Here is a 23,830-nt window from a genome sequence, read left to right as displayed (position 1 = left end):
AAGAGTGGGTAGCAGTGTTTGTGATAAGTCAGAAGGCGTGGACATTACCTTAAATAAAAGCACCCACTGCCACCAGAGTTTTTTTTAACTCACAGTTGTGTTTTGAAACATCAGCAGTGACGTAGGGGAGGTGCTCTAAAAATCACAATGGGCTTCTTTAGGTCTTTGGTTGACTTTGAATCCTAGCATTAATTGATGTTTGGTAGCCAGCTAGTTGCCAGTGTGTTGGACTTATGATGTTTTACTTCAGTTTAAAATAATCTAATATCTGACTGCAGGTGTAACCAAGTAGCTAAATTAGAAGTCAGCGGAATAAAAAAATAATCAAATATCACAATATTTTTGACCAAATACATCAATATTAATATTGTAGGGTTGACTATTGGTGCTTCCACACAATATTAACACAATAAAAGTTTTGATAAATAATCACCAGTAATGTGCATACAATGACTGAGTGGGTAAAGGCAAATTCAGAAAATTACACCACTTTACTGTAATCCAGCCTTTAAAACCAGGAAAAGACAACTCGTGTCATATCACTATATTACGGTATCCAAAATTTAAGACGATATTTAGCCTCATAAATAGTATAAGTTGTATGTGCTGTCAGTTCTAGACAGCAGGTTTAGTGTAAACTCTTGAGTTTGTTAACCCTGAGGTGAGGGAAACTGAGTTTCAGTTCCAGAAACAGATCCCTTTAACCCTGGATCTCTTCCCTCCCATTTAAATATTACACATTGTGGAGTCATTCTTAGCTCAGAATCAGGTTTATGCGTTGTCCTTTTTTGCAAAATTGAGAGGTTTTGTGACAATGGGATTCTGTGCACATCAACAAGACAACTGTAAGTGTCAGTCACTTCCCCTGCACTGAAACAGTTACTGCGCATTTCTTAAGTAATCGCTGTTTAAAAATCTAAGTGAAGCTTTAGACACATACTGTAAGATGCAGTAGATTTTACAGGTGTATTTAATAAAGTGGCCAATGAGTGTATGTAAAATATGAGATTACAATCATTTGTCTGTAAGTAAAATACTGTATGTCTTATCTGATTGATCTATATTTTTGTGCTTTATGTTTTTTCTACATTTTGTCCTCATCAGGTTACAGCTAAATGTATATACAGTATTTAAAGTTTTGTAATATACAGTAAGATTCCACCACTTTATCATATATTAAGAAAATTTCACTTTGGTGAATAATGAATAAGAGGACTTAATTTATTGACTCAATAAGTCAATTCTAACTTTCCCTGCTGCTGCTACGGTCTCGCTTAACTCATAGTGAACATACTGATACATACTCTGATCAGCTGTTCTTATCTCGGGACTATTCAACTTAGAGTTCAGGCTTAGGTTCAGAGTTTGTTAATCCTGGTTTCTGGAACAGGCCCCTGGTTTTTCTTGTAAATATGCTGTGTGCTGTTTCATTCATCCATCCATCCATTGTTGCGTCCTTCTGTCTTGTCCAGGCACCATATCAGTGGTCTACCTGATTGTGCTGGTAACGATTAAAGCTGTCCACCTCGGCTTCCACCTAGAGTTCCACTGGTTTGACACAACCGAGATCTATGTTGCAGGTAAGGCTTGTGCAGATTTGAATGCTTATTTATTTATCTTTCCACAGCAAGTCACATGGACCTATTAGACTCTAGCTAACTGTAGTCCCATTATATATGAGGATATTGATTCCTGCTTGAAGTCCAGATTAAAAAAGGTTCTTCCTGTGACACTGTTTTTTTCTCCCCCCTTTACATCTTTAGGTGTATAAGGCCATTGAATACAATGTTGCTGATCAATAAGCAGAATTGCTTTATGGATTTTTATATGATTATTGCATTAATGTGGTTGGATAGTTGTCAATTCTGGTGGATTAGCCAGAAGCAGACATTATAGGTATTTACTATATTATCGTTTATCAATTTCTCAATAGGTCTTTTGAAAACGGTACTATATTATTATATTTATCAAGATCGTGGTATAAATTGAGATATCGTATTCCACTGATCAGAGTTTACATTGGTGAGTTTATTACTGTGTCTGTTGATGTAATTGGTGGATGAAGTGTCTTTGGTTGATGACCAACTCTGCCATGCAGTTTGATATTATTAGTCATATTAATAACCTTCTTTACCCTTCCCCGAGCTCCACCATCTTGCCAAAATTCTCTCTGGGCCAGATCTACGTACAATTGCGAAAGTAGCATTCTCAACGCCATTGCCAACCCGCAGAAAGCGCACGCTGTGATACTTCAGCTTACATCGTATTTACAGTTCATTAGGTAATCAGTGCCTTTCTCCGCCCACTATACCGTAAATTGCGCGCATTTAAAAGCGCAATTGAATGGGTGATGTCATAAAAATCCTGCTTGATGCGTGCTATTTTGGCATTAGTGGTGGGGAAATGTATGTATACAGCTGAGTGCAGACTTCGATATTCCCACTGCTGATGCTGTGACTGTTTGAAATTATCCTGATGCCAATATTTGTAATGTAGCGAGGAGTTGAACAGCTGCTGGAATGGAATGTGAAGGCTGAGTCGGAGATTGGATGTCATCTTTGATTTCTTCCAGTAACTGTTATATTGCATGGCTGCATAATCTGTAATGCTTAATGATTTCGTGTTCACTCAACTGAAAAAGTTGGATCCTTGTGGCAAAAATCCTTTCAGCTCGTCTCCTTGGCCTATGTCTCCGTCTTGCTCGGATTACTTCTGCCATTTCACCAGTAGGCATATGCCAGGAAACCCGCTTGTGCCTGGTTTACAACTGCTTTTAAGAGGTGGAGAATTTTCACCGCAAAATAGCGGTGCAGTTTTTTTACGTACGCACTTTACGCTTCCCCTCCCATCTCTTTATGGGAAACTACCACTTTCCCCTTCACCCTCCCATGAATGCATATGCATGACATGGAAAAGCGCAATTTGCCATTTTCAGCTCCCTTACCTCCCTTGCCTGTTTGGAAACTTAGCACAAAAAGTAAGGAAATTTGTGTTTGGTAGATTATTTCTCTATGGTAACAATGCTTTTTGGCAATAAATCTTATGCCGTTGGAAAGCCTGTTTAGTTCCCTTAAAAATGGTGCCCCATTTGTAAGGAACATGTATTTGTGGGATGAGCAGCAGCGCTGAGTATGTGGGTTGCGCCCCCTGTGGGGGCAAGCGTTGTCATCTTGGAGGATAGAGTTCGGTCCCAGACTGTGGAGATATGGGATTGCCACTGGTTGCAAAATCTCATCTCTAAAGTGTCAATAGCAACAGCAAAATAAGCTGAGAAGATTTGGCAAAGTTTTCATGGGTGCAACCCACATACTCAGCGCTGCTGCTCATCCCACAAATGCATGTTCCTTACAAATGGGGCACCATTTGAAAGGGAACTAAACAGGCTTTCCAACGTTATAGCTTTGCTCCTTGCCAAAAAGCATTGTTACCACAGAGAAATAATCTACCAAACACAAATTTCCTTACTTTTTGTGCTAAGTTTACATACCTCGCCATGCTTTTACGTGCACATTGCGAAACAAATACGCCTGAAGTGGGTGCAAAAGCATTAGTACATCTGGCCCTCAGTCTCTTAATGACAGTCATAATAATTCCGCTGGTTGAAATTAAAATGTACTCTGCTCATTGGTGCTCCCCAGAGGATGAACCTTTTTCATTCTGGACACTCTATGAGCTTTCCTCTAGTGCTACCTTGGGGCCAAAATATTATATTTTGCACGCAGCAGATCTCATAATCTGAAAGTCAGAATGCTATGAAATTAAACACATTCATGCTCCTAAAGAGATAAACCCTGTTGTCTGTAGGAAGTAATGAACATTTGTGGTGTTTTTTTTTTGTTGCCATTTCACTCTTTACTTTACTAATTACCTTATTTTCCGCACTATAAGGCGCACTTAAAAGCCTTTAATTTTCTCAAAAAACGACAGTGCGCCTTATAATCCGGAGCGCCTTATATATGGATCAACCTCTCGGATCACTGCCCCGTTGACGGGACACTGCGTCGCTGTAACCTCGATAAAACTTCCACTCATTCGCGTTTTTATAACTTTAAAGCATTAAATATTCAAAATATACAGCCATGCGACACACCAATTGAAAGCTTAGCCTCTAATGATTAATTTAAGCCCACATACAAAGCATACGATGATTTATAGCAGTTACACAACTGTTACAAAGTAAACAATTTACATAAAACAATTTAGCCATAATCTGCGCAGCTGTCGAGAGAGCATCCATACCTGATTTCGTTGTCCTTTCAGCAACAAAGTGGTATTTTGGCCAAAACTTGATTTTCATAAATCCACAAAAGTCCAAGGAAATGTAATATCCAAGCTTTATATTCCAAAACGATCTGTTCGCCTCACAATGTTGAAGTTTCTGGCCGAATCACAACGGAAAAACGCGTTTTCCATTTCCGCACTTCATCGCTAGCTTCTCTGCCCAGCTTGCTACATGATCGATGTGGGCGTCATCGTATTCCCTAGCTTCTAAGCTTTCGATTGGTAACTCATATTAGCCAATCCGTTCAGGTTTGCCTCTGATATGGCCAATGGAAGCGGACAAGCCGATGACAACACGTCAGGGACCACGTTGAGACGATCGCCATTTTTCTCGGACCACTTAGATTTAAATGCTATAAGGAGGGTGAAACGGAGTTGTCAGAACGCTTCATAAAGTTTGACTTTATCTGACGGTTTTGTTGACATTCCCTTTAGCACAGCTCCATCTAGTGGATGCATAACGCAACCCCAGTCAAACGTTTGACTGCAGTATCTTCTATTCTATGCGCCTTATAATCCGGTGCGCCCTATATATGAAAAAAGTTCTAAAATAGGCCATTCATTGAAGGTGCGCCTTATAATCCGGTGCGCCTTATAGTGCGGAAAATACGGTAATTAAACTTCTATGGCCTATCTATGAAATTAAAAGTAAAGGTCTTTACTTGCTGACTGCGTGAGCCCCACAGCGGCCTCAGTACAGAAGAAATTGTCAGACAAGGACTCCATGAAGAGATTGCTGAAGTTCACTCTATGCAGATTTATTTGCAACAGTTACATGTTAACAAGTAAACCGAGCTGCCGCGGATACATCAACTGTCCCCAGGTAATAGACAGTCGAGAAGACAACTGAATCTGAGTCTCAAATGACTCTTTTCATACAGTATTTTGGGCAGTGTCATTTGGACACATTTACCTCATGTTTCCTACATCCAAGAATTAGGGCTGCACGATATTTTGTTTCATCGTTTACATTACGATGTGCGATAGTCACAGCGCAGGATGTTGTGATGTTGACGCTAAAACCTTTTTGCTGCTTGAAAGAAAAGTAAACTTTCACTGTTCTCCTTTTACATGATTGTTACCGGCCGACCCTTCCCCTTTAAGACAGGTGGTCATTTGACGTAACGTTATCTCAACAGGGTTTATTTTTATGGGAAGTGAGGCTCTCCGTGTGTAGAAAAGTACCGTAAGCGGCAGGTTTCACTGACACATTGATGCACATACATTTCCATGGGTAGTGAAGCTACAGTAGTCAGTGTTTTATGTTTTCTGCAAAGACGAACTAAATCACCTGATTAATGCAACGTTATCACGACTTCTCCCGGCCATTTTTCACTGCAGAAAGCTGCTACCAGCCAGGCAAAAGCTCATATAGTTAGCCTAAATAAACAAGGTGTCTGTCCCAACTAAAGTTATGGTTCGGAGCCGCGACGCTGGAAATGTAACCATAATCTACAACAGTAGTCTGATATAACGTAATTTGGATTGATTTAAGTGCTCTTAGATACACAGTTTGTTGCTAGTGTGTGACATTCAGGCTCTGCATGCACAGCAAACCACCAATCACAATCAATGTTGATCAGTTTATCAAACAACCAAGGCTAGGCCCCGCTAGTCAACCACAACCTGAAATTTAGAGGAAGCAACATGCATGCATTATTAATATCATTGATTTTAGCCTGGATTGATAGTATTATATGAATACAATGGTGTCATGTCAGTCAACCAGTGTATTTCTACCTGAGGCCCGTTCCAGGTAGGAGGGTTAACAAACTCTGAGTCTAACCCTGATGTCTGAGTTGATTTACCCTGAGATGGGAAACTCCGAGTTTTCGGTTCCAGAACAGCTGATTTGAGTTGGTTCAATCAACTCGGAGTATGTTCACTCAGGGTTACGCGCGTGCACATAAGGCAGTATGAATGGAGCCATGATTCTACGATTCACCATGGTAACAACCACAAACAAACGGGTCGGCGGAAACTCATGCGCACAAACAGCGAGTTTGAACATGTATTTCGTTAAAAAAGCCAGAGAGCGGCTGCTGCTGCAAAAGAGAGAGAGTTGGTGTGGGAGAAAATTGCTGCTGGAGTCAATGCGTACGCATTAAGTGTATTAATTTCATATTTAATCACAGTTAACTTATAATATTAGGCTACTGGTGAAAACTGGAATTGTAGGCTACACCTATAATTTTATTCAGGTGCAATCCTGCGGGCGAAAAAGTAAAATATACTATTCCCATTCTGAGGCTACAGCACCATGATCATTAACAGAACTATAAGTATAATCATTTATTTCTTTTTAATGGCTCTCACTGGTTTGTGTCCAGGGAACATAACACGTTTAAAAAACGTTTCAGAGCGATCACACTTTTCTGACGGCTCTACATACAGTGGCTTTACTATTACAGTATGATCCGCTGCTGTTATAAAGAAAACTGCCGTTTGCAAAAAACGTAATGCGTAATACCACTCAAATCGGTTATGTGGAAATGAAAAAACATCTAGTCGGGACTCAATATCATCTCCCGACGTAAACTCTCTGAATTAATACAGCTTTTTCATCAACGGGATCGTCGACAAAAGGACATGACATGTTTGAGAAAAAAACATTTTATAATCTGCCTAACATAAACCAATCAGTTTTTTTATTCATGCAGATAACAAACTGCATTAAAATGCGCCTGAGACAGACTGAATGAATGAATGAGGAAATGAGTTTCCCCTCCCTCTGAGAGGGAGGAGAATGAGAGAAACTCAAGTTTTTCCCCGTTTCTCTCAGTCTCCTCCCTCTCAGCGGGATGAGACTGAGAGAAACTCGAGGTTTCTTGAAGAAAACCTGCTCCCGACCAGGTTAGGTTCACAGACTCAGTTACCATAGTAACTGACTCTGAGGTTAAGTTACCTCTCTTTCTGGAACGGAAAACCCAGAGTTTCCCTCATCTCAGGGTTAACCAACTCAGAGTTTTCACTAAACCTGCTTTCTGGAACGGGCCTCTGATTTCCCTCTCCAAAATCACTTCAGAAGAGTAGTCACCACTAGGGATGGGCATTCGATAAAATTTTCTTCGTCGATCGTCGGGAGAATTAATGATCGACTATCGATTTATCATTAATTTTTTATATTAAAATTCATTATTTATTTAATTTTTTATGAATTAAAAATGCAATGAAAATACAAAAATGCAGGGTGTTTTTCTTCGGTGAGATCTTTATTACAAGAAGAGCAACTTGTGGCAGTTAAATTGGACGTTAAACTAAACTTAAAGATATATGCGCTTCAGTGCTCTAAAGCAGTGGAACCTGCAGCTGCGAGCCGGCGTTCTTAAACAGAGACCCTCGTTTGTTCCCAAATAATAAATACATTAAAAGAAGAATCATGTTAAACAATAACTTAACCAAAAACATAATAATACTTAGATCTGACAGGTTTTGCCAAAATGTACCTCAAAACTATTCAAGGCACGGAGTTGAGAAAGAGGGTGAGAGAGATTAGCCTAAACAATCCAATCCAACTTTATATGAAAGCCCATTTAAAACAACCAGGTTGACCAAAGTGCTGGACATTGACATGATTATTAACACGCGAGTAACAAAACAAACATTTAAAACAAATAACTGACTAGAGAAATAAAATGCAGAATACAGAATACAACTCTCAAGCAGGTTTAAAGGCCAATGAATAAAAGTGAGTTTTAAGTCGTGATTTAAAAATGTGAAGGCTGGGGGCCAATCTGACATTCAGAGGCAATTCATTCCAAAGCCTTGGGGCCACGACTGAAAACGCTCGATCACCCCTATTTTTGAGTCGTGTTCTAGGGACAACAAGGAGTAGCTGGTCAGCAGACCTTAACGACCTCAGAGGAGCGTGGGGCTTCAGTAGTTCAGCGATATAAGCTGGGGCTTGACCATAAAGAGATTTAAAAACAAACAACAGAATCTTAAAATGTATTCTAAAGCAAACCGGTAACCAATGAAGGGAGGCAAGAACAGGTGTAATGTGATCTCGTTTACGAGTTCCGGTAAGGAGCCGAGCGGCAGCATTTTGAACCATTTGTAATCTAGAGAGGGAGGCCTGGTTAACACCTACATATAAAGCATTACAGTAATCCAGGCGAGTTGTAATAAAAGCATGTATAACCCTCTCAAAATCAGTGAAAGATAAAAATGGCTTCAGTTTGGTAAGCAGCCTGAGTTGAAAGAAACTAGCTTTTACAACAGAATTGATCTGCTTCTCTAGTTTAAACTCACGGTCCATTTTAACACCAAGGTTAGTTACCATGGACTTGACATAGGGTGTCAGAGGACCCAGGTCCAGTTGGGAGGCACCAAGAGCCTTACTGGGTCTAAATATCATGACTTCGGTTTTACTTTCATTAAAATGTAAAAAGTTTAAGTTTCAGGCTTTTATGTCAGAAAAACAATTGAGCAGTCTTTGTAGGGAATTATCACCCTTATTTTTTACAGGCAAGTAGATCTGTGAGTCATCTGCATAGAAATGGAAGCTGATGTTCTGCTTCTTTAAGATGGAACCGAGACGAGAGATAAGAACACTGTGGTCAACAGTGTCGAATGCTGCTGTGAGGTCTAAAAGCATTGCAGAATCTCCAGAGTCTGTTGAGATTAAAAGGTCATTAAAAACTTTTATAAGTGCAGACTGTGCTATGAAATGCTTTAAAGCCAGACAGGAACACCTCAAGGATACCACGCAGATCTAAAAATTTTTGTAACTGCAGGATAACTGCCTTTTCTAAAATCTTGGACATAAAAGGAAGTTTAGAGATTGGACGATAGCTTGCAAGAACTAAGGTGTCCAGATTTGTCTTTTTGATAAGAGGCTGCACCACTGCCTCTTTAAAACAAAGTGGCACATGACCAGAAGTAGGACTACTGTTAATAATTGCTTGGATATTTGGTCCAATAGTGTGCCACACCTCTTTAAAAAGATGAGGTGGTACAATATCAATAGGACAAATTGAAGGTTCTAAATGTGTAACAATATCAGTAAGGGCCGAGAGGGATAAAGGCTCAAACTTAATGAGAACTGCTGCACACACTTTGGAAATGGAAGTGTCAAAGGCTGGAAGTGAAATGCTAGCTCTAATGGTGGCGATCTTTTCCACAAAGAAGTGGAGAAATTTTTCACAGGCCACAGAAGACTGCGTTGTGGATCGGGGGTATGAAGAACCGAGTTGATTGTGCTAAAAAGAACATGAGGTTTATGGCAGTTTTTTTCAATAACATCCGAGAGGTATTTAGTCTTTTCAGCTTTAACAGTTCTCTGGTAATTACGCCAACTATCCTTTAGGATATCGTAAAATACCTGCAGTTTATGTTTTCCTACACTTTTGCCTTGCAGCTCGAGTTAAGTCATTTATCCAGGGTTCAGAATTCGGTTTGGAACGCCTGGGTTTAAGTGGTGCAATTGTGTCGAGAATATTGCTACAGGTAGATGAAAAAGAGGAAATCAACTCCTCTATACCTAGACAAGCGGATGACCCTATATTCTCCATAACATCATTAAACGTTTCGGAGAATTGGGCCTCAGTGGCAGGTTTAATCATCCTGCGGAGACGAGGCAGAGCGCATTTCTAAACTATTAGTGCTGGGAAGGGAAACGTCAAATAAAACCGGTGCGTGATGAGAAAATACAGCTTTGTGTCCTCGGGCAGTTAAAATATGTGCATTCAAGCGGTAAAAGTTCAGAAAAAGAGCTGGACTCACCAACATTCAACCAAGTTTCAGTCACAAATAGAAAATCCAAATTGTTCTGGGAAAAGAGATCCTTCAAAATAAAGGTCTTATTTGCCAGTGATCTAGCATTGACCAGGGCAGCTCTGACAGGAGCAGGGCAACGGGCCGTACGGGTTATGACTCAACGACCGAAGATGTCCATGGTTAACGCCACCTCTACGAGCGGGAGGTGAACGTTGGCAAGGATACTCCATCATCTTGTAAAAAAAAATTCTTTTTTTCATATCGCAGGAAAAAAAATATTGCAATGTCAGTTTTTTCCAGTATTGTGCAGGCCTACTAAGAATGACCTTAAACTGGTTATATTTTTAATTCTATTCCTTCCTACCGGTCTCCACTTCTTCTCTTTCTTGAGTGCACTTAGGTCTTCGTGAGCAAGACAGTTTATTGTCTGTTAGCTTCTTACGTACATGCTAGTCAAATAGATGGTGTATTTGGAATTATTACACATCATTTCTGGAGATTATGGGTACTCACCATTTCCTGGTTTCCAATCAAAACATTATATTTATAACTGATTATTGTATTACTTATTAATTATATTCGTATTAGCATGGCCTAACTAGTCAAGTGGAAGACACTATACATGTTGAAATATCTTTATAATTTCTGTGTCACTGATCATATTACCTTGGAACAAGTGAGTTTTTAATTGATCATAATTTGTCAGCTTTGTCTCAAAGAGAAACTTCTCCGCTCAGTGACAGGATACACCTTGCTAGGCTAACTTCCCTACGTGAGCTCACTCACATCTCCCTAACTTTATCATTGTTCAACTAAAGATAGCTTTTAACCTGCACTTTCTGTCTCTCTGACACAGAGGACAAAGTCTTGTCTCTGAGACTGCTGGGTCTAAATTGTGCTTAAAGTGATGGTTCGGAGTAATTTCACCCTAGGGTCCTTTGCACCATGACCTCGAGCCAAACACCCCCCCAGAAGCTTTTTTCACCTGGGTCTAACATTGGGAGAGTTAGCGTAGAGTAGCGTTATCAGCTGAATAGCTTAGCGCAGGGGCTAATGGACCCACGTTTGTATCTCGTAAATGACCCCACTAATAATGCCCGAAATGATACCAAACGTCTACACTAGTACAAATAGGTTATGCTCTCATAAAACGATGGATTGGAAAGTTTGTAAGTACACCAGAAGTTTATGTAAATAACACTTGCCTGCTGGCTTCTGCTCTCTGCTGTTGTTGTTGCTGCTGTGAGACGAGTGCTTAGGGCCGTCTACAAATTACAACACCGAAAAGAGATGCAACAAAAATATTTTTTTGTTGCATCTACTTTTTTTTTTTTTTTTTTAAGTAAGTGCTGTAGTATAACTAGCAGGAGACAAGTAATAATTGAGGTAAGTTTGGAGACATTACCTTATTTAATCATTAAATTAATAAATATTTTTGTTGTATCTCTTTTCGGTGTAGTAATTTGTAGACGGCCCTAAGCACTCGTAAAAGGCAGCAGCACAGAGAGCAGAAGAGAAAAGGCAAGTGTTCATAAACTTCTGGTGTACTTACAAACTTTCCAATCCATCGTTTTATGAGTACATAACCTATATATACTAGTGTAGACGTTTGGTATCATTTCGGGCATTATTAGTGGGGTCATTTACGAGATACAAACCTGGGTCCATTAGCCTCTGCGCTAAGCTATTCAGCTGATAACGCTACTCTACGCTAACTCTCCCAATGTTAGACCCAGGTGAAAAAAGCTTCTGGGGGGCTGTTTGGCTCGAGGTCATTGTGTGAAGGACCCTAGGGTGAAATTACTCCGAACCATCACTTTAAACATTATACACTAACTAAAACATTGTATTGAATAAACATCCATATTGAGACATGATTGAGAGTGAATCCTGCTAAATGTATGTTACTTTAGAAAGAAAAGTGAATATATGTATGGGGCCTGAAAAGGATCTAGATCCCAAAGTATAATTACGTAGTTAGGTTACATTTATCTGATTTCTTGATTATAATTAATTATGACATATATGACCGACATTACAAGACTTAAACTTCACAAAACAATATCTAATGTACTTTGCAACCACTGGGGGCGCACTTATGTAAATTAAGATTTTTTTTTTTTTTGGATTCTGTAAAGTAGCAAATGTATAATTTCTGTCTTGTTCTTTCAGAGTTCAGACTGCTCTTCCCTCAGTTCACTGGTGTCCTCACGCTGGCCTTCTTCATTCACAACTGCATCGTCACGTTAATGAAGAACAACAAACACCAAGAGAACAATGTGAGCCTCATTCACCCATGCTCCTGCCCAGCTTCACACACTACAAACACATGCATTGTGCTGTATTAATCTGGTGTCTGATGACTTTCTTCAGATAGCACAGTTCAGTCTCACCGGTTGTTTCTTGTTATTATTCTGAGTGAATTATGTGAGTTTAAGTCAGCGCCTTCATTGTCCAATTCAGAAACAGGAAAAAAAGAGTCTTCAAATAAATACCATATATCATATATTGGGGGTGGCAGTAGCTCAGTCCGTGGGGAGTTGGATTGGGATTTGGAGAGTCGCAGGTTCAAGTCCCCGTACGGACCAATGTACAGAGTGTGGACTGGTAGCTGGAGACGTGCCAGTTCACTTCCTGGGCACTGCCAAGGTGCCCTTGAGCTACATCTAGTCACAACATGGTTTATTGACCTCCGAAAACTCAGTAAGTAAAGTGATGTTGAGCCTGAGGTGAATGTGTTTTTGTGTTTTCAGGTGCGGGACCTGTCTGTGGCTTATCTTCTAGTAGGGCTGACCTATCTGTATGTGGGAGTGTTGATCTTTGCTGCCTTTCCCTCACCTGCTCTCTCCAAGGACTGCATTGAGCCGGTGAGATTAACATTTTCTTAAAAATGATTGCATATTTTCTTTTTGTTCAGTGTTTTTATTTTATTTTTATTATGTTTTTTTGCCATATACACTTAACTATATATATACTATAATAACTATAACTTGATCATGGCTAAGAACGCTCAGAACGCTGAACAAGGCGACCAAAATGGTCCGAACAACATTGCTGAAGGGAAAACAAAGTGAAAGGGTCAAAGTTTAAGATGAAAACACGGACAATAGCCAAAACAAGTGGAGGTCTATTTTAATGTCCACAGTGTTAGCATGGTTAGTATAGCTAATTGACAGGTCCTAACACATCCCCTGTTTTATCATCTATTTTATAATAAATGGGATCATCATTTACTAAACAATCATCATGCTGTGTTGAAGAAGAGTTGAAACTAGCGATTGAGACCATAAACTCATTATGACATTATTATTGAGGTAATAAGTCAAGTGAAAAGTAGGGTAATTTCCCCATAGACTTCTATAGAAACAGACTTCTTTTTGCAACCAGTGGAGTCTCCCCTTGCTGGAAATTAGATAGAACGCAGCTTTAAGGCACTTCCACATTGGCCTTACTTTTTAGACCCAGAAGTTCCTGCTTGGCACCATTCAACTTTTGTTGAGGCAGAGAAAGTTTTCCTGCAAGATTTTGCACAGTTCATCCTTGTGCAAAGACAGTTGTAATATTACCAGGCAGACAGGATAAAGGTATAGTCCAAAAATTATAATTTTGATAAGTCAATCAGCATCATTTTCTACCTGTGTCTTTGATATACATCTGGATCCAGATACTCACTTAAAACCTCTAAAGTTGGTCTCTAAAGTTTGATTATTGACAAATTAGTAGTTTAAACGTTTGCCATAATTTTACATTTAATTACCTTTGGATGAAATTGGCTTTTCATGAATTTAACTTAGCATGTATGATAATGTAGTGTTGTTAACAAAGGAACAGTACATAACATTTTTAGGGTAAGGAGCATGATAGCAGAAAGTTTAGCGTTGTGAAGATTTCAAATCCACATGGTTCTAAGAGTGGTCTCTGATTTTCAGGAAATGTGAAAAAATGCTTCTTTTGTTCATATGAATGGAAAGCCAAATGTTGATCTATGCATAGTTCTTAGGGTCATCATCAGAAAACATTTGGCTATATGGATTGGAGAATCACTACAAACTCCAAAAAAAAAAAAAAAGTTACAGATATTGCTTTAAATTCATATTATGATCGACCGTGACTAGCTTCCCTACAGATTTGTCAAATAAAACCCTCCACTGCTTTCTTCTCTCCTGCAGAACTTCTTAGATAACTTCCCCACCAGTGATGTGTTGGTGTTTGTGGCTCGGGCCTTCCTGTTGTTCCAGATGATCACAGTCTACCCCCTGCTGGGATACTTGGTGCGGGTCCAGATGATGGGCCAGATCTTTGGCAATCATTACCCCAGGTAGCACTGAAGGATATTATCATTGAAGTTGTTGTTTCTGTGGAAGCAGACCTGCACGGCAGCCTAATGACAATAATAACTTCTTCTTTTTTTACGACAATGTGTTTACATTTTAACAAACATCTTAAAGTAGCGTGAAATATTACTAGCCTAAAATTTAGACTGAATGGCAATTTTGTTACCTCTCTATCCATTTAAGTAGTACATTATTCATTCTGAGACTAGCTGTGTCCTAATGCATACAGTAACTGATCCTCTAAATATTTGTATTTGTATTTTATTTATTTAAACATGGACAACGTACAATATACATTAACCTTAGACAGGAGAGATGCATTATACCAGGTTGTAGCACATGTGCTAGTTTCCACCTGTAGTCCCTGGGCAGGCTGATTTCAATTTACAGCAGATTTACATGAAAGCACAGGCAATATTCCACACAAATGTGCATCTTGACATTTGTTTGAAGGGTAACACTTTGCTTGAAGGTATCGACATAAGCATGACATGATACTGTCATAACTATGACATGACGCTGTCATGAACGTGTCATAAACGTTATAAACAAGTCATTAAGTGTCATTCGGTTTTTGTCATGACAAGTTGACATTGTTTGGGTTGTCTTGATTATGACAACTTGACATTAATCAAAGTGACATTACAAGAAGTTGTCTTGGTCATGACAAGTTGACATTAAATTTGTTTGGGATGTCTTTTTAATGAAAACTTGACATTAACTAGGATGACATTACCAGAAGATGTATTTGTCATGACAACTTGACATAATGTCATCCTGATTAATGTCAAGTTGTCTTAATAAGGACATTTAATGTCAACTTGTCATGACAAAAACCGAATGACACTTAATAACAGAAGTCATAAACGTTTATGACTTGTTTATAACGTTTGACACATTCATGACAGTGTCATGTCATGGTTATGACAGTGTCATGTCATGATTATGACAATACCTTCAAGTAAAGTGTTACCGTTTGAAGCTTAGTGTAATCTGCAATCAGTCTGACTTCTGTCTCCTCCCTCACATACGTACAGCTTTTGGTGCCTTTATTTTTATAAATATACTGCATGTTTCTGGCCAGAGTGCATCTTACAAGCATTTGTCACATATGTGTCTGAATGCTCCTTTGTCTTCCTTATGTTGCCAAACAGCTGCTAGACTATTTCACATTCAGGTGTATTTAATATAGCCCAACTAATAATATTTCTTTTTGAGGCTGGTACAGATAATGAGAAACTGTTCCTAGTCATTTTCAACCCTAAGCAGCTAAGGATCCATAAAATTAATTATTAAAGAATACTGATCAAGACATTTTAAAGTGTAAACATAAACTTGCCAATTATCTCTGGGGAACAAACTCTGTAATGGAGAGACACTGTTTCTAAATGACCTTTGACAAATATTTGACATTTTTCTACTGTCAATTCTTGTTGCTTATTAGCCGACATACATCCTAATGCTGATATATTAGCTCATATATTGGTCCAGGCAATTTATTGGTATTAGTAGTATTAAGCCTCAAATCCTTTGTCAGCCCCTCCTTTGTCCTCTAAAAGCACCTGGCTTTACCATACACAATACATCCAGCTATTGTGTTTTTACATTTGTAATTCATTTAGGTCAACTCTGCAGTTCGTTGGAGCTCTTTGGCCTCTTTTTATCTTTGATTTCCAGCAGCAGCAGGCAGAGGTCTTCAGTGTGAAAAGCTCTACAAACTACCTGTACACTCACTGCCTGCTCAGCAGACAGAGTACGTTTACATGCACACCAATATTCCAATATTATTGACCTTTTTCACAGCAGACATTTTGACTTGTCATAGTAGGAAAAGCACAGCTGAAATTGATAACCTTAACGATGGCTCATCAACAACGACAACTGCGTCGGTCTTAAACTAGCAAAGACACTTGGGTCAGGCTTTGCGCTGCACCGCGCCGGGTGCAAGATAGGGCCCTCCGTTTGGATATTCTGAATAAGGCCTTTTTCTGAATTTAGCATCTTTTGATTATTTCATGTGTGATACGCCGGTATTATTCTGGTTTTAGAGGCATTCTTTGGACATGCAGCACATTCAGAATATGCGTCTCAATCAGGTTTTTTTACCACAGTTTGCAGCCTGTTTACGGCTTACGGTCAGCTCTGTGCGTTGCTATGGTTACAGTACACAAGCCAGCCAGCAGTTTGCAGGGATGCGGCAGAGATGTACGGCCAAAAGAAAAGAAGGACAAACGCAGCTACTTTTAAACATTATCAAAGACTTGGATATCAACAGGTTTTAGGATATGAGGCGACCTTTTCAAGAAGCTGGTTGAAGGGATGAAAGAGGGACGCTGTGTTCGCACGGTCAAACAAGTCCACCGCCGCTGGAAAACTTTGAAACATCCTGTTTTGCGCGGCTGCATGTAAACAGGAATATTAGTGGAATATTCACTTTCATTAGCCATGGAAACGCTTAGTCTGCATATTGTCTTTTTCGGAATAAGGGCAAAAAACTGTTATGTGCATGTAAACGTAGTCATTTAGACACAAACTGGGGAACACAGTGCAGCATTTAGCAGAGTCCACTCCAATTGAATAATAATGTTACTGTGTGTGTAAATAGGCAACTGCTTGCTAACAACCTTTTACGGTGCAAATATGTCATAGGTGTGTGCAATTATGCTTTTGTGAATTAAGCACTTTTTTTTACCTTGTCCCTTACAGAAAGTCAAGTTTAATTATTTAGATCTTTTTGCACTGTCAAAAATGTTACAGATTTAAGGAGATATATTGTTACAGTTAGAAATATTTACCAGTCAAATCACTAGATTTGTCATTACATGTTTTGCTATTCTGACATTCATGTGCGATATTTATTATTTTAATATTTGTGATAATTGTATGATGAACATTTTTTTATTGTGACAATATTTTTCATGATGAGGTTGAATGCAATCAATTATTGCGTTTTTGAAGTTGAAGAATAGTTATCCAAGTGATTAAATATTAATTTATATAGGACTTTTAAAAACAGAATTTCAAAGTGCTTCACATTTTAAGTCTTAGATATTAAACAAACAGGATAGCAAAAAAACGAAAAAGAATTAGAATTTACAAAACAGAAATGACATCAGCAACAAAGGAATTCAGGATGAGAATGAATACGGATGAACTCTGTAGCAGTTTGTTGTAGTCTCCTGTGCAGTACGTTTTCAGTCTTTCAGCATATCTTATATTTTCACGTTGTCTCTCTTTAGTTTCCTCCACGTTCTGGCACTGAACATCGTAATAGTTGGAGCTGGTGTCCTGATGGCCAAGTTTTATCCCAATATTGGATCCATCATAAGGTATGTTTTAACTTCCTTATTCACATATACTGTATGAAAGCCAATAATTCATTAATTGTAATTAATTGTTAATTCTACCTTAGTGTGCGTTCACACCAAAATAAGTGATTCAGCGATTTGCAGCAGGGTTGTGTGTGTCAATGAAACGGACGATTTGTGTGACGTCCTGTTATGTTCCTAAACCCCCCAACAAAGCACTAGTAGACTTTATATTTCACAATTACTGTTTTCCGTCAGATCGTTTATAGATTTTGACGTTTCCGACCGCACTTGAAGGCAGCTTTATTTCACAGGAGAGAGAGAGAGAGAGAGAGAGAGAGAGAGAGAGAGAGAAAGAGAGAGAGAGAGAGAGAGAGAGAACTTTATTGTTGCAGGAAACATTCAGCTATAATCCAAACTCCCGGGCCGTTCAGAGCTTGTGTTTGGTGTATTTAAACTTTCTCGTGGCAGAGATAGAGGCAGTGATGTTTCCTGTTTCCTGTACGGGACTCTCACACCGCCTCAAAACACAGCTCAAACGCAGGCTGTGTGAACGCAGCCTTACAGACTTAGCATTTCATTTTTTAGGGCTGTCGTTAGGATGTAAATTAAGTCATAAGTTAAATGCACTAGTTTAGCTGTTGTGAAACTGTACTATGTAAATATATCCTACATAAACTGTACTGATGTTAACTCTGTCTCCGTGCAGGTTTTCTGGAGCGACATGTGGCTTGGCTCTAGTGTTTGTCTTCCCTGCCTTAGTCCACATGATCTCCCTGAGAAGGCAGGGGCTGCTCCGCTGGCCGTCAGCCATCTTCCACAGTTTCCTGATCCTGTTGGGCATGGCCAACCTGCTGGCTCAGTTCTTCATGTAGAGAAGCAGTCAGACACAGAGTCCTAACCAATCAGAAGCAAGAAAAAAAACAGATGGGATGGAAATTTCACATGGGAATCTCTGAAATTCAATGTAGAATAATGGAGTGCTTAACCGCACAGTGTGTTTTATCCCATGCATGTCATGGCCACAAAAATAACGCCCAGATGAACGTCCGCAGCCTCCAGCTAATCCGATTTATTGTCGGTTTCTATGGTATAAAAAAGAAGATATTAAATATCGCACACTTCCTGTAGTAAGAGTTAGTGTGATTTGTAAAGGTTTATGTTTCAGGAGAATAACAGGAATCCAATGTCTTGGTTTGATTACATTATCTATTTTTTAATTTTCTACATGCAATCCAGCCAAAAGTATTGCTATGATAAAAGCTTTCATTTAGATAATTTCCTACGTGATACTGTTGATTATTCCTGCTTAGACTGATCTCAGACCTGTCCAGCCAAGTTGTATAGACACACTGTAAACTGTGTTGAAACTTATTGATAAGTTGAGCAGCGAGCTGGCACAAACTTTTGGAACATGGGGTCACTTTTGAGCTGTAACACCATCAGGGGAGCATCTTCTTACGCTATTGTATTAGAGGTCTGTTTTTATGTAGATTCAAACAGCATCTCAATCAAACATTAACTCTATAGACATAATCCATTCTATAATAATAATAATAATAATTAATGGATGGATGACACCGTGAGAGGTTCCTAGTGATGAACCGACAGAATTATCAACTGAATCTGCAGCTGCCCTCAGCTTTTCAGAACTTCATGGTGAGTTTTAGCTCTTTTTTTTCTTTTTTACTCTCGCGGCTCTCACAGCGTCTGTTTAGGCCCAGCAGGCAGCTGATTTCAGAGTGCTCAGCACCAAAATGCAGACAGACTGTTAGAAACTAGCTGGTGAACAAGGTGGAGGATTTGGCAGCCAGACCTTTTTCCGCAGGAGTTGGTGGAGACCAATAACAACTAACAAGAGAGTGACTATTGGAATATCATTCATCAGGTGGACAGAGACACTGCTCCAAGTGAATGATCATGTTCTGTGTCTGCTGGATGTGGAAATAAGGAACTTAAAAGGTGATGATGTGTCAACGTTGCATTCACAACTTGTTATTGCAGGTTTAAGTTTGTTACACGTGAAGCTTTACGGCTGGATGTTATGATCATATGGAGTTGTGTCGTGCTGACACCAGGGAATCCTATTACTAACTGTGATTATGTTGTATGTTATTGGAGAACAGCCATGTTGTGTGCTTATTTTTTTGGAAGAAACATTTGGTACAATGTTTTAATTTTAATGAGCAGTGTGCAGATTTACATGTTTGACATGATGCCTATTTTCTAAATACTGTCTAATTTGTTGTATTTTACTAATGATAGGATAGACAAAGGGAATAAGTGCGTGAAAATAAACCATATCAATCTATAAGAACTGTAGTTTCCTCTTCAATCAAATTATAAGATAGAACTTTATTCATCCCGAGGGAAATTGTTGCAGTACAAAGTAGGAAAGAGTGCAAATATATATAGTGCTACTGTATAACTAACATAACTAACAATAAATGAAAATCCAAACTAGAACTGCAAGCAGTTATGAAGGTGTCCACAAGCCTGCATACACCTAAAAGTTGGTTTGTAGCCTGCCATTAAATGAAGAAGAAGAAGGGGTCCAAGCCTCCTGACGACCCACGGAGTCCTCGAGAGTATACACAATGCCCAGAATATGAACAGGTTAACAGTATGGATCAGAACTCAGGTTAACGGTCATATGGAAGAGGATTAGGGCCACATGTGAAAAAATGTATTTGAGTTCTGAGTTTAAAGTCAGAATTATGAATCAATTTTTTTTGTTTTGTTTTTTAAGACTTTGTCTCAGAATTCTGACTTTTTTTTAAAGACTTTATTTTTTTTAATTAAAAAAAAAAAAGCTTTAGTGTGTAACTTTTAGATATTAATTAACGGCCGTTACATTCAAGCCAATATCAAATGAGTTGCTACAAAGCTAATTAAGGCTATCAGCTCCACACAACTGCGTACGGTGACTTTCCCGCGCAGAAGAGTCCATCATGTTTCTTCTAGGAAGGCTTGTATCATGTGGATGCGCCGACATAACTTAGAATTCCTCATGGGGGTGACAGAAACTATGCGCTATAGCTTTAAATCTTCCAAAATTGAATAATGCTTAGAATTGTCTAAATCTGAGAAAATTAGGAAAACTGCCCAACAGGTGTTGCTGTGTGACCCATTAAAAGCGCCAAAACCTACCGTCTTGATGGAGGTCTGTGGCACGGCATAGAGAAAGTTCTGGCCTGTAGGCCTACAAGTACTTGAAGTATGATGAAAGCAAGCTAGCTATTTAGTGCCGAAATTATTAGTCAATCAACAGAATAATAATTGTCAACTATTTTGATAATGGATTAGTCATTTTAGTCATTTTTCAGGCAGTAATGCCCAATTTTTATAGATTCCAGCTTGTCAAATGTGAGGATTTGTTACTGTTGGGAATTCGTAGGTGTACAGATTCAATCATTGGCAAATTATCAAAGATGTTTTATCAATATTAATAAAGTTATGAATATGGTTATTAATAACTATGAAATCAACAAACAATCAAAATGGGGCACCACCCTGGAATCAGGGACCAATAATCAAACTGTGAAACCGTCTCATTTCTGTGGTGTTCCCTTTAAAAATACCTGACGAAACCAGGGGGTTGCTAGGCTACGTCCCAGATTAGCTGTTAGCTAGCTGTTAGGCTAGGTGGTAGCTGCACAAACGCTATTTAGCCTCAAGAGGGCGGTAGTGGGCTGCGTTGCAACACAACGTGACTAAGCTAGTCACTTGCGTTCTTTTTGTCCACCGAAGTTAGCTCTCAAACTAACGTGTTGCTGAAAAAGAGGGACACACTAGCTACTTCGCTATGTGCTAGCTGTGTAGCTATTCGATGTACGTGACTCGCTGTTCACTTGGGCGTGTGTGTGTGTGTGTGTGTGTGTGTGTGTGTGTGTGTGTGTGTGTGTGTGTGTGTGTGTGTGTGTGTGTGTGTGTGTGTGTGTGTGTGTGAGTGTGAAAGAGGAAAGAAAGCCCCTTAAAAAAAGAAAGACACTTTGGAAAACCTGATTATCTCACTCAGTGCAATAACTAAAACTCCGTGAAAGGGGAGTTAGCAGGTAGCAATTACAGTTTTAACAAGCTAGCTGCAATATTCAACACAACATATCAACCGTGCATCTTGATCAGTGGTGCTTTCACAGAAATAGATTTGAGTCAGCGGTCACAATCATAGATTAATAAATCAAACGCACACCAGCGCTCATTAATCTATCACATTAATGGTAAACAATGGCAACATTAGCCTTTACAAATTAATAAACATATTTTCTTATATCTCTGCCCAGAACACTAAGCCTTACTGTATGTAGTCCATCAGTCCATAGGCTTCCATGGAAAAACCGAACGGGTCTGTGTCACTCGTCACCGGCCACGGAGAAACTTTCCCTCCAAAAAGGGCAGAAGGAGGGGAGCTATGTCGACTTTGATGAGAGGAAAAGAAAAGCGGTGTTCACTGTTATCCGATTTTCTGGTAGAGAAACGTTTTCTCTTCTGCAGTTTTGGAAACACGAGGTGCGCGTTTTACAGGATCCAGTAGCCTAGTGTTCTTCAGAACTAAATCCTCTTTGTCCAGAAGTATTTTTGCACAAGCGGTTGCGCGCTCCCTGCAGCAACGGGGTTGCAATGGAAGACATTCGTGTGTCAGAGGGTTTTATAGTTTAAAGCCCCATGCTGTCTTTATGGTCCCGCTGAACCAATGGGAGAATCAAAGTTACAGGAAGGTGCAAACCTTATCTGCAGTCCCCTCCCTGGAGACATTTTGTGACTCTTCTCCTCGTAGTTTGGTGAAAAGGGCTGTGGGTTTTCCAGCTAGACCAAGATCTCTTTGTCTGTGTCCACATGTGCCACATGTTTGTCTTGTCTCCAGAGGCCAGTTTAATCCGAGGCCTTTTGGTTCTAAATTAGGTTTAACACAACTACTGGTCCCAACAGTTACATTTCTTTGTCTCATATGATTTTTTTTGGGTGGTAGTTGTCTGTGTGGACTGTGACAACTAATCAAAGACTAATAAGGTCCACCGAAGGTCTGGCAATGCGAGACTAAGGTCCACCTGTTCTATATTGTTGCTGTCAGAGACCCTGGTAAGTGATGCAGCTGGACTTGATTGCTGAGACGCTGAACTGATGAAGCAGAGCGAGTGGCATCGTGTTCTGGGGGAGTTTCGGGGGTGTTTGCCCGACCAAGCCAGCTGTATTGCACTCACGGGAGGGGTGGGGTCCGTTCGCAACCGGTTGGGGCTGCCGGCGCTAAAGACAGAACAACTCTGAATAGAATTCCTGCGATAGGTCGATGAGCGACCCGTTCTCCAGCTCTGTTTGTGGACGTCTGACACCGGTCAGCCGCTCCATTGCTTTAGCGCTGGACTGACGTCACCCCACGGGCTCCGATCGCACGTGAGCCGGGTCGGACCAGCGCCACAAGCTCAGACCCCGGGAGAGGGTCTTGACATTCTCGAGAGTTAAGTGGTCACTCATAAATAGACTGTCAAATGTTTTCTGTGTAGTCCGGTCTATTTGTGTCTGTAGGCCTATTTGGGTAATTCTTCAACTATGGTAGGCCTACTCTTTGAGCTAGACAGTTTCAGAAAATAAAAACATTAGTATCAGTTGGTTTCTCAATCTGTCTAGAAACCTTCCCTCAAGTTGGCTGTGATGATTTGTATTGAATAATATATATTTTTTCCCATTTTTATCTGATAGTCCAAGAAAACGATAATTTCCATCACATAACAAAACATGTTTTTAAGAGAAAATAATTAAATATCTTCTGTTATAAACATATTTGATTAAATAGTTCACACATCTCTGTTCAAATTTGTAATTTATTTATTTTTCAGAAATGTTTACACAAAAAAAACACCTAAAACTATAGGTGACTGGAACATTTCATTTACTTATAATAGCTCAAAATAAAAATAAAAATGTATTTCTAAGTGTATACACATATCTTACCCCTAACTGCACAATTATCAACACCACTGAATATAGTTGGTTTGATTGTATATTTTTTATGTTTTACTTTAAAATATGTGTTGTGGTGGAAATGACATGGCATGGCGGAAGAGACAGTGTGTGGCGGAAATGACAGATAGGCAACTTCCAATTAAAAACTATTTTTCTACTGCTCTATGTGGTGAACCAGAGCAAATCAATAAGCAACAGCATTAGTGAACAAAACATATCACCAATAAA

At 39.4% G+C, this 23,830-nt stretch overlaps 1 protein-coding gene across 4 annotated transcripts in view; it reads left to right on the top strand.

Moving 5' to 3' along the window:
• Positions 1 to 19,955, top strand: part of slc38a9 (solute carrier family 38 member 9) — a 48,314-nt gene extending 28,359 nt beyond the window's left edge. For all 4 annotated transcript variants that reach the window (XM_039780006.1, XM_039780008.1, XM_039780007.1 and 1 more), the window contains 6 exons: positions 1,473 to 1,580; positions 12,172 to 12,278; positions 12,753 to 12,866; positions 14,169 to 14,317; positions 17,573 to 17,662; positions 18,351 to 19,955. In XM_039780006.1, the coding sequence (XP_039635940.1) occupies positions 1,473 to 1,580; positions 12,172 to 12,278; positions 12,753 to 12,866; positions 14,169 to 14,317; positions 17,573 to 17,662; positions 18,351 to 18,516 (734 nt within the window). In that variant the 3' untranslated portion in view covers positions 18,517 to 19,955. The remainder of the gene's footprint in view (positions 1 to 1,472; positions 1,581 to 12,171; positions 12,279 to 12,752; positions 12,867 to 14,168; positions 14,318 to 17,572; positions 17,663 to 18,350) is intronic.
• The last annotated feature ends 3,875 nt before the right edge of the window (positions 19,956 to 23,830 follow it).

The sequence above is a fragment of the Perca fluviatilis genome, chromosome 17, assembly GCF_010015445.1.
Source record: "Perca fluviatilis chromosome 17, GENO_Pfluv_1.0, whole genome shotgun sequence".
NCBI classification, from domain to species: Eukaryota; Metazoa; Chordata; class Actinopteri; order Perciformes; family Percidae; genus Perca; species Perca fluviatilis.
This window is presented reverse-complemented; position numbering and strand designations above follow the sequence as displayed.